Source organism: Tenrec ecaudatus, chromosome Y (assembly GCF_050624435.1).
Source record: "Tenrec ecaudatus isolate mTenEca1 chromosome Y, mTenEca1.hap1, whole genome shotgun sequence".
Classification (NCBI taxonomy): domain Eukaryota; kingdom Metazoa; phylum Chordata; class Mammalia; order Afrosoricida; family Tenrecidae; genus Tenrec; species Tenrec ecaudatus.
In genome coordinates this window covers 17666757-17679802 of record NC_134549.1, presented here as the reverse complement: position 1 = coordinate 17679802, position 13046 = coordinate 17666757, and the positions used below count along the sequence as shown (strand labels likewise).

Here is a 13046-nt window from a genome sequence, read left to right as displayed (position 1 = left end):
AAATTGAGGAGGGATTAAGGATTACTATCCCACCCTGATCCTTCTACTAAGGAATGTCTTCACACAGGATTCCATTATAACAGATCCATTCATGGAAGCCACATTATTTCACAAAACAATAACACAAACCAAACTCAGGAGCAAAGGCAATGAGGACAGAAAAATATAGGGAATGACAAGTCTCCCCGTGTCTCTATACCCTGTTTATGCTGAGTAGAGCAACTGAATGCACTCGGATGAACACATCCTGGAATGCATGCAGCTCCTGCAAAACAGAAAGGCTGATGTTCAAACCGTGATCTTCTGGTTTGGATGCCAATATATAAACCATTGATACAGTGCAGCATCCCATGATGTGCAAGACCCCTCCATGGTTTCTGAGGGCGTAATTAGTGCCTGGAGCATGGAACATGTACTTCTCTGTGGAGCACCTGGTGGGAGTGCCCTGTAGATCCGTTCCAGGATCCCACGTTGTCTCATAAAAAATAAAATACACCAAACTCTACGCAATTGCATCCCTTCCACCTCCTTGCCATCCTGCAGGAAACATTAAGACGGATCCCTAGTTTCCTCCTGGCTGAACATGACAGGTTCTCAACCTATGGGTCGCCACCCCTTTAGTGATTGAACGATCCTTTCAGAAGTGTCCCCTAAGACCATTGGAAAACACGTATTTCTGAAGGTCTTAGCAACAGAGACACTGCTCCTCTATTCATATGCAGATACGCCCACATACTACTGCCAGGTGTGAAGAGAGTTACCCATGCTACACCATGTTTCAAGACCAAATGTCATCTATTTGTAATTAGAAATAAATATTTCACATAGCATGATTACATATTGTTATGTGATTAATGGCTATCCTTTAATTATGTTCAATTTGTGAAATGAAATTCCTACGTGTCTGATGTTTACATTATGATTCATACAGTAGCAAAATTACCATTATGATGTAGTAAGAAACATTATTTTGTGGTTGGGGGTCATCCCAGTAGAAGGAACTGTATTAAAGGATCGCAACATTTGGAAGGTTGAGAACCAGTGCTATGCATCATAGGCTCCCGGGCTTATTGTTATCACTCCATGCCCCCTTCCCAGGAACACAGAAAGAATATGCACACTATTGCTGACAAATGAAAACTTATTTCCTGTAGTTTATGATGCACGTTAAAGTATCACAAAATCTTTCTCCCTTTATACAAGGAATAATTCCAAACTATGTAAGGATTCATCAAGCATAAATTCATTCTTCCCTACTATCCCTTGGTAGAAAGATAAACTTAGGGGACTACCTGCAGGTCAGTGGTTCTCAACCTTCCTGATGTTACGACCCTTTAATAGAGTTCCTCATGTTGTTGTGACCCCAACCATCAAATTATTTTCGTTGTTACTTCCTAAATGTAATTTGCTACTGTTCTGCATCATAATATAAATATCTGATAGTCCGGATGTATTTTCATTGTTTCAAATTGAACAGAATTAAACACAATTAAAGCACAGTATTAATCACAAACAATATGTAATTATATATTGTGAAATATTTACGTGTTTTCCGATGGTCTGAGGCCACCCCTGTGAAAGGATTGTTTGACCCCCCACAGAGATTGCGCCCCCACAGGTTGGGAACCACTTCTGTAGGGGATGACTGTATCTGTCTGTTGGGATTGGATCAAAGTCTTTGTCACCATTTCACATTTGGTGTCCTGACATTTCACTTCCTGCTCCCTCAGGAAATTTGTTGAATACAAAATATTTCCAGAGAGTCTGAGACGTCTCACATGAAACGTCTGGTCCAAATAAGAAGCAAACGAGTTCAGGCAGAACAGTGGCAGCTGCAAAACACCACCACACAGTGTACACAGACTTGTTGCACCAGTTAGAAGAAATCCTCAAAAAGAGGAAGTTAAGGTCTGTAGGAAGCATCCAGCTGACCAAGGTGTTTACTAATGGGTGACTATTTAGTACCCTGAGTCTCTGTGTCTCTGCAGACAAAAGCATTGCAAACTGACTATTTGTGACTTTGCTGCTAAAAAGCAATGAGGGATAACTCAGTTAATTAGGATCTCTTTGAGGCTCTCTTGAATCTTGCATATCCCTGTGATTGTCTTTGAACCTAGTGCTTTTATTATTCTAAGGTTAAGAAACTGTGACTAGTTAAGTTACATTTGCATAGATAAGAGTTTAGGAATGTTTAAGTGCTTTGATGTTTGCTTTGTAACCAAGTCCCTGTGTAAGAAGAGTATATATACCAAGCTTCCAATATACTGGAGACTTCAGTCCATTGGATTGGAATCCTCCCTGTCCCATGCTTTGTACATAGCTCTTTCTTTTCCTTTCATCCACATGCCTCACTTCAAACCCAGCTTGATGCGGGACAGCTGGTCTAATCCCCCCGCAAAGGTCCAGTCCCACCAGAGTTCAGCTGCCTCCAACACAAAAGGTGTGCATCATCACCAATTAGGGTAGCGATGAGAAGATGGGGCATTCCAAAACACTTCGTCCTTGCACGGTTACATGGATGAAAAATCGTTTGGGATCACAATAAGGAATTAGTGGATGATTTCTAATCAGCGCAGGTGTGCCAAAAGGACAGGCTTATCTATCTTGAAAGAAATGTGACCAGATTGCTGCTTACAGCCTTGGATGATGGGATTTCAATTGACATACTTTGGACAGTTTTTGGGGAGGGATCATTCCCTGGAAAAGCACAGGGAGACTAAAGAAGTCCCTTGACGTGATGGATTGATGGAGTGGCTGCAACAAGGGCCTGAAACTTACAGTCGTGAGGATGGAACAGGAGTGTGCATTCTTTCCTTCTGTCGTGCATGGGGTCCCTGCGCATCAGAGGTGACTCAGTGACACAGAACAACAGCGACGTCGGCCATCATTGAATTCACACTGTTCTCTGTGAGATAACAGGGCTGTTCGCATCCCTCCATGGTGATTACAGGGCAGTCATGTGGAGTGTAATTCACCTGTGATGAACGCAAATGGGCTGTGTGCTTCCCCCTGTCAGCTCTAGTCTACTACAAAGCAGGTGTGCACAACTGAAGCTGCGATGCGATTCCATCATTTAGAACAGGGTTATATTATTTACAATCACTGGATTGAACGGAAGGTGTGGAACGTCATTGGGCACTGATTTAGATGCTTGCTTCTTGGGACTTAAAGCTTTAAGAATGCTGACATTGTTCTTTTGAGGGCCAGGCACCTATGAGTTACTACGTTATACTTTGCTATTGCATGTGTTTCTTCAGAGATCTCTTCTCTTGAGGAAATGCGGCATCAAGCAGGAAGATGTCCTGAGAGCTGATTGTTCTTACATTGGGGCGAGAATTAAGTGCAAACTCACTCAACTTTCATGCATCTAAAATTTATATATGTCTCTGATTCACCTTAGAAAAAATTAGTGTCATTTTATGTTAGAGAACGTTATCAGTCATCCTCCTGGGCATCACCCATTACTTCAAAGACTTTGCTGTGTTAGGGCGATTATATTCTTCAGCGTAGAACTGCCCCTGTGAGTCTCCAAGGGATCTACAGCATAGATATATTTAATTGTATGTATACGGTAACATAATTTTATATATATATAATATAACTTTATTGGTAGAGCTCTTACACCTCTTATAAGAATCCATACATCACTTGTATCAAGCACATTTGTACATATGTCACCACCATAATTTTCAAAACATTGTTTCCTACTTGCGCCCGTGCTATCAGCTCCTCTTTACTCCCCTCCTTCCCCCACTCTCCCACCCTCGTGAGTTAGTGATATATTATAAATTATTTTCATACCTTACACTGTCTGCTCTCTCCCTTCACCCATTTTTCTGTTGTTCGTATCACTCGGGGGTGGGGTGGGTACTACATCTATCCTTGTGATCGGTTGCCCATCTCCTCCACTTTTGCCCACACCTCACACCTGCCCTCATGGTATCGCAACACCCATAATTGCTTCTGAAGTTTTATCTGTCCTGCATTCCTTGTGTTGAGAGCTCTCATCTGTCCCAGTGTCTTAACAAGAGTACTCAGTCCCATATTTCTCTGGTGGAGAAAGTTGTGGACTTGAATTGTCAGCCTTCTAGATAACAGCCCACACACAAGTCGTTACACCATAGCATTCTAAAATATATATACTTACCTCATTACCAAAAAAAGTTTTAAATTGTCCACAATTCTTCTCTTGCCTGGATCCACAATCAATGGTATGGAAACAGTATTCAAAATATCAAAACACATTTTATCCTAAGGAAATCTGTTGCACAACACCTTCTTGAGGTGCAGAACAGCAAAGATAGTCCTTTGAGAATTAAGGTATTCCTGACCAAGCCATGGTATTCTCCATGGTCTTCTACACATATGGAAGTTAGACACTGAAGAAGGAAGACTATAGTAAAACCGCTGCACTAGAATTCTGGCGCTGGAGAAGATCATTAAAGGCACCGTGGACAGCTAAAATGACAAACCAAAGTGCCTTCATAAAAGTGTGGCCAGTGTGATCCTTAGATGCATGGAGCGCAAGACTTCTCCTGAACGTACTTTGAACATATTGTCAGGAAAACCAGTCCCTGCAGAAGGGCTTCCTGCTTGTCAGAGTGGAGGGTGGATAAAAAGAGGAAAGCCCTCATGGAGATAGATTGACATGGTGGCTGCATCAATGGGCTCAGGAATAGGGACAATTGTGAGGATGGAGACGACTGGTCCGTGTTGGTTCTGTTGTGAAGAGGGTTGCTACGGGTGGGGTGTGATTCTACAGTAACTCACACCGACATCAGTAGGTATACTCAAGGTTTTTATTATCATGATCATTAAATATTTTGCGACTCTTATCACAATCCACACATCCAACCATTGTGTCAAGCACATTTGTGCATATGTTGCCAACATCATTTTCAAAACATTTTATTTCTACTTGAGCCGTTCATGTCAGCTCCTTATTTTTCCCTCCCTCCTTTTTGAACGCTTTGTTTGTTATAAATTATTATTTTCATGTCTTACATCATCCGCTGTCCCCCTTCACCCACTTTTCTGTTGTTTCTCCCCCTGGGAGGGAGTTACAAGTCGATCCGAGTGATCGATTCCCTTTTTCTCCCCACACTTACACCTTACCCTCTTGGCATCCCTACTCTCATTATTGGTCCAACGTCTTTATCGATCCTGGATTCCCTGTGTTTCCAGCTCTGATTTTTATGAGTGTACATCCTCTGGTCTGGCTGGATTTCTAAGGTAGAAATGGGATCATGATAGTCAGGGGGAGTGGGCAGAAGCCTTAAAGGACTAGAGGAAAGTTGTATGTTTCATTCATACTGCACCCTGAGTGTCTCAACTTCTCCCCGACACACCTTCTGTAAAAGCATGTCCAATTGTCTACAGATGGGCTTGGGCATTCCACTCTGTACTTCCTCCCCACCACCCGCTGCACCCCTATTGAAATTAGTATGATTTTGTTCTGGGTCTTAAATGCCTGTAACATAATCCCATTGACACCTCATGATCACACAGGCTGGTGTCTTTCCATGTGGACATGTTTGCTTTTCAGCTAGATGGCTGACTGTGTATCTTCAAGCCTTTAAGTCTCCGAATGCTATATCTTTTGATAGACACGCACCATCAGTTTTCTCCAACACATTTGCTTATGCACCCACTTTGTCTTCAGCGATCCTGTCGGGAAGGTGAGCATCACTGGGTGTTCTTAAGTTCGGCACTCTTGCGGCAGGAGAAATGAATAGCACGGGTGCATGGCTTTGGAACAGGCGTTTGTTTTCTACTATTGCAAGTGGTAGGAGACAGAAATGTGGGGCAGGGCTCTTGGCACTTGGTTTCTCCCTGGAAAGGAGTCAGTGGAAGGTCATGTCGCTTTTTAGCATCGGGGACACCTGCAGTCCTGAAGAACTCCATGCGCCTGGGCATCCATGTCGCCAAGGTCCTGCATATGCCCAGGGAAGGGGCCGTGGGTGACAGGGATGTATTTTGCTCCTGGCTTTGATTCGTGATGTGGGTGAGCACATCTGCTACCTGCTGCTGAATCTCGTTTTCCATCACATTCAGAAGATGGATGTGAAGCAATTAAGGCTTGACTTCAGGAAGGCTGATCACGTTAGATGCATCCTCTGACCGATACCTCCAACCTCCTTCGTCATCATGGCAAACATGACCTCAAGCTCAAGAACTCAATCCAAACCGCTCTAATTTAGGAAACACTAGTCTTTCCAAATACGACATTGGGATCCCGAGGTAGAAGTCAGGATTGAGAACAGATGGCAAAGGGTTGTGGCACTAGTTGTCCATACGGATGCAGATTGCATCGCACAGGGTGCGACAGTGCCTGTAAGCAAGGCGTATTCTTTGGGGTCCATGGAGCTGCAAGGTCAGCCTCAGCTGCTCCATCACCTCTGCAAGGGTATGCCACGGCAGAGTTAACTGGTGGTCCATGTAGCAATTGAGGGGGACAGGAAGCTCTAGAAAGGCAAAGTTGCACCTTGGGAACGTGTGAAAAAGCAGGGTCTGTAGGACAGCCATGGACAACGGGTTTCCGCAGAGTTTCAAGGTTCTGAGTTGAGAGCAGTGACCCAGAGCAGGCTGCAAGTAATCGCAGTCCGAGTCCGTGATGCCACAGTCCGCCAAATCCAGGTGGGCCAGGGTGGCTGAGACTCTGTTCAGCAGAGCAGGGAGGAACTCGTAATTGGAGCCAGGCCTGCGTACACCACTCAAGTCAAGGGATTTCAGGTGGCTGGTGCAGGGACATGAGGACAGGTATGTCAAGTCCTGGTCCATAAGCAAGGAACGGCGTATGTGCAGGGTCTCTAAGGGCGCCTGCAAGCTTCTGAGCAGCTGGTGGAGGTGGTTACCAAAGAAGTTCACAGATTGCAGCATGAGGGTGTGGAGCTGATGCAGACTGAGGAGCTGAGTGGTGAATTGTTGAAGTAGCTTCTGCGCCTCGTCCTCATCGTTCTCCCCAGGGACGATGCAATACAGGGTGCATTCAGAGAGGAGGAGTGTATGCAGCTGGACCATCTGGGCCAGGTAAGGGGCGAACCAGTTGAGGCTTTGCAGGTCCCAGCTACCAAGCAATCTCATCTCCTGGACAGAGTCTAGCTGCACTATGTTGAGGATCTCCCCAAGAATGGGAAGCAGGGCAACATTCTGAACAAGCTCGAGCTTCCTGCAGCACAGGTGTGGCAGGTCCTTCGTCTGCTTGACCCTTTCGATGAGGAAGGTGAGCATTTCATTTGGGATGTCTTCCTGAAAGCACAGGTCAGTGAGCACTGTCATGCCAGCCAAGGCTGGATATTTCTCCACTGACCTACATTTGTCTTCTTTGAGGATCTGAGTCTTGGGATGGGTGGACTCTGGATCCTCTGATGACATTACAGAGGCAGTAGACTGGCGTCCAGCCCACACTTTCCAGAAGTTGGTCCGAGTGTTCATTTGTAAATCCAGCACTTTCAGTTTGCATCTCCTGTGCTTAACCTTCTGGGAAAGCAGTATAGCAAGGCCATCAAGGGCAGCCTTTAAGATGTCAGGGGGAGACTGACAATCTTCCATCAGAGCCCCCAGAGGGAGCTTGAGGAAGGGCCACACCCCAACCATGGCCTTCACTGTCTCTCTGTAATCTCCGACAACAGCTGCCACGAACAGGGGAGGGAAGAGCTCTGTGGGCAGCCACTCCAGAGAGGCAATGGCTGAGGCCTCATTCTGCAACACGCTCTGGATGGCCAGGTCCAGGAACCTGGGTGGGTTCCTGCTGCTCATGCTGATCAATCTGCTCCAAGAGCGATCCTGACCTGTGAATGAAGAGAAAAGGTCTGCTCAGTGTTCTGGGAGAGCCAATCTGGTTGTCCTAGCCCTCCACACTCTGGACTCCACTGTCATCCCCTTAGCCCCTCAGAGAGGAGCTCGCTGACCATACTAATCTTTCCAGTAACTCACAGTGGTAGAGGCTGGTCCACGTGGGCTTAGATTTCAAACTGGATTCTTCTTCTTCTGACTCAAGTTGACCCAGAGGCTGTGGAATCCAAGATGGGCAGTCAGGAGTCTGATGGCAAGCAGTGACGTCAGCAGCTGGGGAGGTGAATGAAGCAAAAATAAGTAGGAAATTTGGGGGACGCTACCTCAAGTTTCAAAGACTGAGAGTGAGATGAAAGGGCCCGACATTTCAGAGCTAGGGAACACTTATCCATGGGACTGGAGGTCTCATCCTTTCAGCTCAGGGGCTCTGACAACAGATGGTTTTGACTCTCTGGATTCATCTGCATCGCTCATTCCCTAGATCACGAATGCAGAATATTCAAACATCACAAAAGAGTGAAATCATCTGGAAATAGAAATTCCACTCATAACTTACTTTCTGAGTAAGAAGCCGGATGTCCGCATTCACTTTTTAAAAATTTCTTTTAATGGAAGACAGATGTTTCTTTCCTTTTATTAAATACCTTTATTGGGGGCTCTTACATCTCTTATCGTAAGCCACACATGCATTCATTGTGTCAAGCACATTTGCAGGGATGCTAATATCATCGGTTTCAAAACATTTTCTTTATACTTGACCCTGTTCATATACAATGAGAGGGAAACCGATCCATGTACTTATATCTATATGTTAAGAATTAAGGTTGCAGATGGACATGGGGCCTAGATTCAAGTACTACCTCAACAAAAGTCACTTGGTCCTAATTATCTGCATTCTGTGATGCTCACCTTCCCGATACCATAGCGTAAGATGAAATGTGGGCATAAGCAAAGGTGGGGAAAGCTGCCTGTCTATGAAAAGATATAGCATTTGGGGTGTTAAGGGCTTAAAGTTAAATAAGCAGCCATCCAGCTGAAGTGGTTTTCTTGATTTGACTGTTATTGATAACTTATTGAAAATGAAATGTTCTGACTGAAGCCCTTACCTAAAAGACATTTTGTGGGAGTTCATTATCAGCAGGCAAAAGCAAAGCTGGGGCCATGAAGCTGAAGACTTGAATCAGATGCAGGAGAATGCAAATATAACCTCAGACACATTCCACTTGAATGTCAAGAGCATCTCAACAACAGATGTGATCAAGTGAACACGATCGACAGAAACCTGAACCAGCTATAGCATGACATCAATAGTATCATGTATGAAAGAAAAATCCTTCACAAAACAGAAAAGAATGAATGACCTAGCTGGACGCAAAGGAGACTCTGAATCCTGACATTGGTAGAAGCATTGCTAAAGCCAATGGAAGAAACCATCAAGAGCTGAGCAGAACATGTAAAACAGAAGACAAATTACACTATTATAGTGAGATATTCTGCAAAAGGTGAAAATCACCAGTGACAATAGGAGGTCAAAGAGGGGGTAAGAGGAGGCCATTCCGTGCATGTAACAGAGAAAGGAGAGGTGGGAAGGAGCTGAGACCCAGTTAAAGCTTTGTCTGACATAAAAGCAGGAAAAATAAAGGCAGAGCCAATTAAATACAGATTCGTTTGGGGTTTCCTCCTGTCGACAGAAAAACTAAACATAAATAGTCATTTCTGCAAAGATCTTTGTTAATAGCTTTGTAATAAAGAGGGGGCTTTTTTTATCCATCACGTCATCATTGAGGAGGACAAAAGACTAAGCTTTCGCTCATTTACATGTCTTAGTTTATAGGAGACCTCCCTTAAGTCTACACTCTCATTCTGCCCCTGTGCTTCAGCATCATTTACCTGTCTTTCCCAGAGCAATCTGTTCCACCTTGCTTCCAGGACACCGTGAGATTCCGAGCTACTGATCTTCCCCGTGTCCTTTCAAGTTCAACATGAGTATTTGGTGGTCAGAAAATGCGTGTTGGTTCTCAAGAAGGCAGTGGGACTATTCCCTGCATTAGGACAGACTCGGGAGCCTTCGCAGGCAGTGGTTATGCATTGGGCTGCTGTGACCTGCATGGTCAGTAGTTTGAATCCACCAGCAGCTTCCCAGGAAAAACACTGGGCTTTCTTGTCCCATGAAGAGTTATCGCACCAGCATTTCTAAGGGGTTGCTGAAAGTCAGCAGTGACTCCATGGCAGTGTGCTTCAGTCTGAGAGGCTGTCAGAAAGTGCTCGACATGTAAGGTCAAACCCAATGCAGACAGAGCTGAAGAACCTTCCTTAGAATTTTTTAAGCGCAAGGAACTGAAGAAGACCACAAGTGCTAGAAGCAAAACAAAACAAGACAGAACAGAACGAATCGAAAGTGCGAATTTCACAATCAAAATTCTATGGTTCCCAATTTTGAAAGATGCTGTTTTGGTTAGGAGCATTTGTGTCATTCCAGATGCACAGAAATCCTATAACCTACGAAGGAAGCACTGTTCTGTCCTGTCCTCGCAAGCCACCACTGTGAAACAAACTGCCACACAAATATTCGATGAAAAATGCAGGGGCCACAAAAACAAGATGAAGGAACACACAGAGTGGGTTTCCTAAAAGAAGGAGACATTCAACCATGACAAGAAGTAGCGTATGAAACAGGGATTCTAGGACAAGACCCTTTCCCTCTGTCCATCCATGGATCTGGTCTCCCACGGAGAGGCCGCTGTGTTCTCCCATCTCCTTACACCAGCCCTCCAAGATCTGCGTCCCTCCCCATCAGCTCCTCGCAACCATTCAGGTAGTTTTCATGTAACTCTCATTCAACTCACAGTTGCAGAGGCTGACAAGGCTCCAATTTCAGTCTTGGCCACGGTCCTTGTTGAAGTAGATCCGGTGCATGAAGAATCCAAGAAGGCAGGTCGAACGGCAGACTTCTTCGTCAAGAATGTTGAGCCTGAAAACTTCCAGAGAAGCCAGGAAAATGTTGGCAAGGTTCCGTCTCAAGTCCAGAAACCTTCAGGTCAAGTGAAGGGTCCAGGTGCGGAACAAAGCTCCAGAGCATTCAGAGAGTCCTTTTAAAGGATAAGACCACACCCACCAGGAAGCTATTGCTTCCCCTTCATTGGCTGTTCACTGTAGGTCTCATCATGGAAGTGATGGCATTTCGTGAGATCTCATCAGCCGGGCTGATGCCATCAGAACGGACCAACTCCTGAGAATCCAGACCCAGCCCTGTTCACACAAGCCCTCGGCCATCACCCCTTATGCTCGGGGAGGGAGAGGACACAGAAGATGGTGAGGGTTGTGTTGGAGGGTGAAAAAGGATTAAGTGGGTGTTTATAGAAATGGCTTTATTGGCCCGTTTCTCATACATGCAATATAGTTTTGTCATTATGGATGCTCCTCTTTGTAGCGCACTTCCTGAAGCACAAACTTTCTTCTACTGTAGCTCCTCCAACTTATGAACAAACTTATGAAAAGGAGTACAAATGCCTCCTTGGCTTCCTACTGACTGTCAATCTTTCCAGGAGTCGATGGCTTCATTAAAGCACATGGACTGGCTGACAGATTTGAACCAGTGACCTGGTGGTGTGCTGACCAATGTTTGAAGGACTGACCTCTGCCGAAGGATCCCACACACTGTCTTAAATCTCAAGTGCTCTCAGGATACAAGCATCAACCTAAGAGTTTCCATGACTGTAACTCTGTGTGGGAGTAGAAAGCCCCATCTTTCTCCCATATATAAAGTGTCTTGTCTGCTTTTGCCCCATGGGATGCTTTCCACTTTCTCTCAAGGGCTGTATGAGCTTTGTTGGTAAACAATGCTGCGTGTCTTTGAGGTGGCAGACTCTCATCTTTCTCCATTGTAGAAGCTAGTGGTTTTGGAAGCCTCCAACTATTGATTAATAGACAAGCACAGCCCACTACCTAGGCACAACTCCAAAACTGACATCCTTCCGTGCCCATTTCTGTTAGGTCGAGGGAACAGAGCCCAAAATTGAATGCACATTTTTAATAGTGTTGCTCCAGGAGAAGTAAATACCACAAGAGGATAGCTTTACAAAGAGACATTTATTTTATCTTAGGCAAAATATGTTAGTGTCAGAAGCTAAGACATGGATATGAAAGATTGGATGTTGATTGTCTTGTACTGGGATGGACTGGTAACTTTTCAGCATCTGTGTGCATTCCATGGGGATTCCACGAGTTTTGGCATCCAGGTTCTTCTGAATCTATAAGGTTCCCCTGCAGGGACCCTGGGTTCCAAGGACATGCTCTGCTCCTGTCTGTTGGCCTCTCTTTTCATGTCTTGTAGATGAGAGATGTGAAGCTAGCAAGGAATGACTGGGCTAAGGGTGTAAATGTCAGATGCTTCCTGTAATCGTCAACCCCAATCACCACATTGTTAGAGCAAAGATAGCCTTATCCTCTTGAACCTAACTCCAAATAATATCATTTGCATAGTGAACATGAGGGTTTTCCAAGTGGTACAGTAAACCAGAAGCATAAGTGAGGATTAGTAAGGAAGGCAACCACATTAGCTTTCCACATGCATGATGATTTCATCCCAACTTCCCTTACTGGGAGAAAATCATAAAGTAAGGAATCTGTAGCCTGTAGGGTCGTCTTGAGATCCTCCATTGCCTCTAAAAGAGTATCCTAAGACTGAGAACTTTCCGTGTCCTCATAGCAATCCTGAGGCACAAGGAGCCCCAGAAGGGAGAACTTACACAGAGCTTGTGTGCTGAAGCAGGTCCTGCAGCACAGCCATGGAGACTGGGTTCCCACCCAACTCTAAGGTGGTGAGCACGGAGTACTGGCACACAGCAGGCTGCAAGGCAGTGAGCTCAGAGACATCGATTTAACAGTCAGCTAAATTCAGGTGGTTCATGGTGGCTGAGACCCTCTCTAGCAGACTTGGGAGGAATTCATGTCTTAAGGAATCCGTGAACATACCACTCATATGCAGGGACCTTACTTGGCTGGTTCGGGGACAAAAGCACAGGCTGTCAGGCCAGAGTCCAACGCAATCTAGTGCTTTTAAAGAGAGAAACTGCGAATGTGTAGGCCAACAGCTGAGCAGCTGATAGACGTGCTCATTGAGGAAGAAGACTGCTTCCAGAACGAGGTGCTGGAGTAATGCAGACTGAGGATATGAGAGGCCAATTTTCCAAGACACTTCTCCACTTTGTCCATGGTACATGACACCAGGGCATCTGGACTTATGTGGGACT

General features: G+C 45.1%; 1 protein-coding gene across 1 annotated transcript; it reads right to left on the bottom strand.

Annotated features, from left to right (window-relative positions):
• Window positions 1–6282: 6282 nt before the first annotated feature.
• On the bottom strand, window positions 6283–7278 carry LOC142435653 (PRAME family member 12-like). Its single transcript, XM_075539862.1, has one exon. It carries the CDS (start codon window positions 7276–7278, stop codon window positions 6283–6285), a length of 996 nt encoding a protein of 331 aa, XP_075395977.1.
• Between the last annotated feature and the right edge of the window lie 5768 nt (window positions 7279–13046).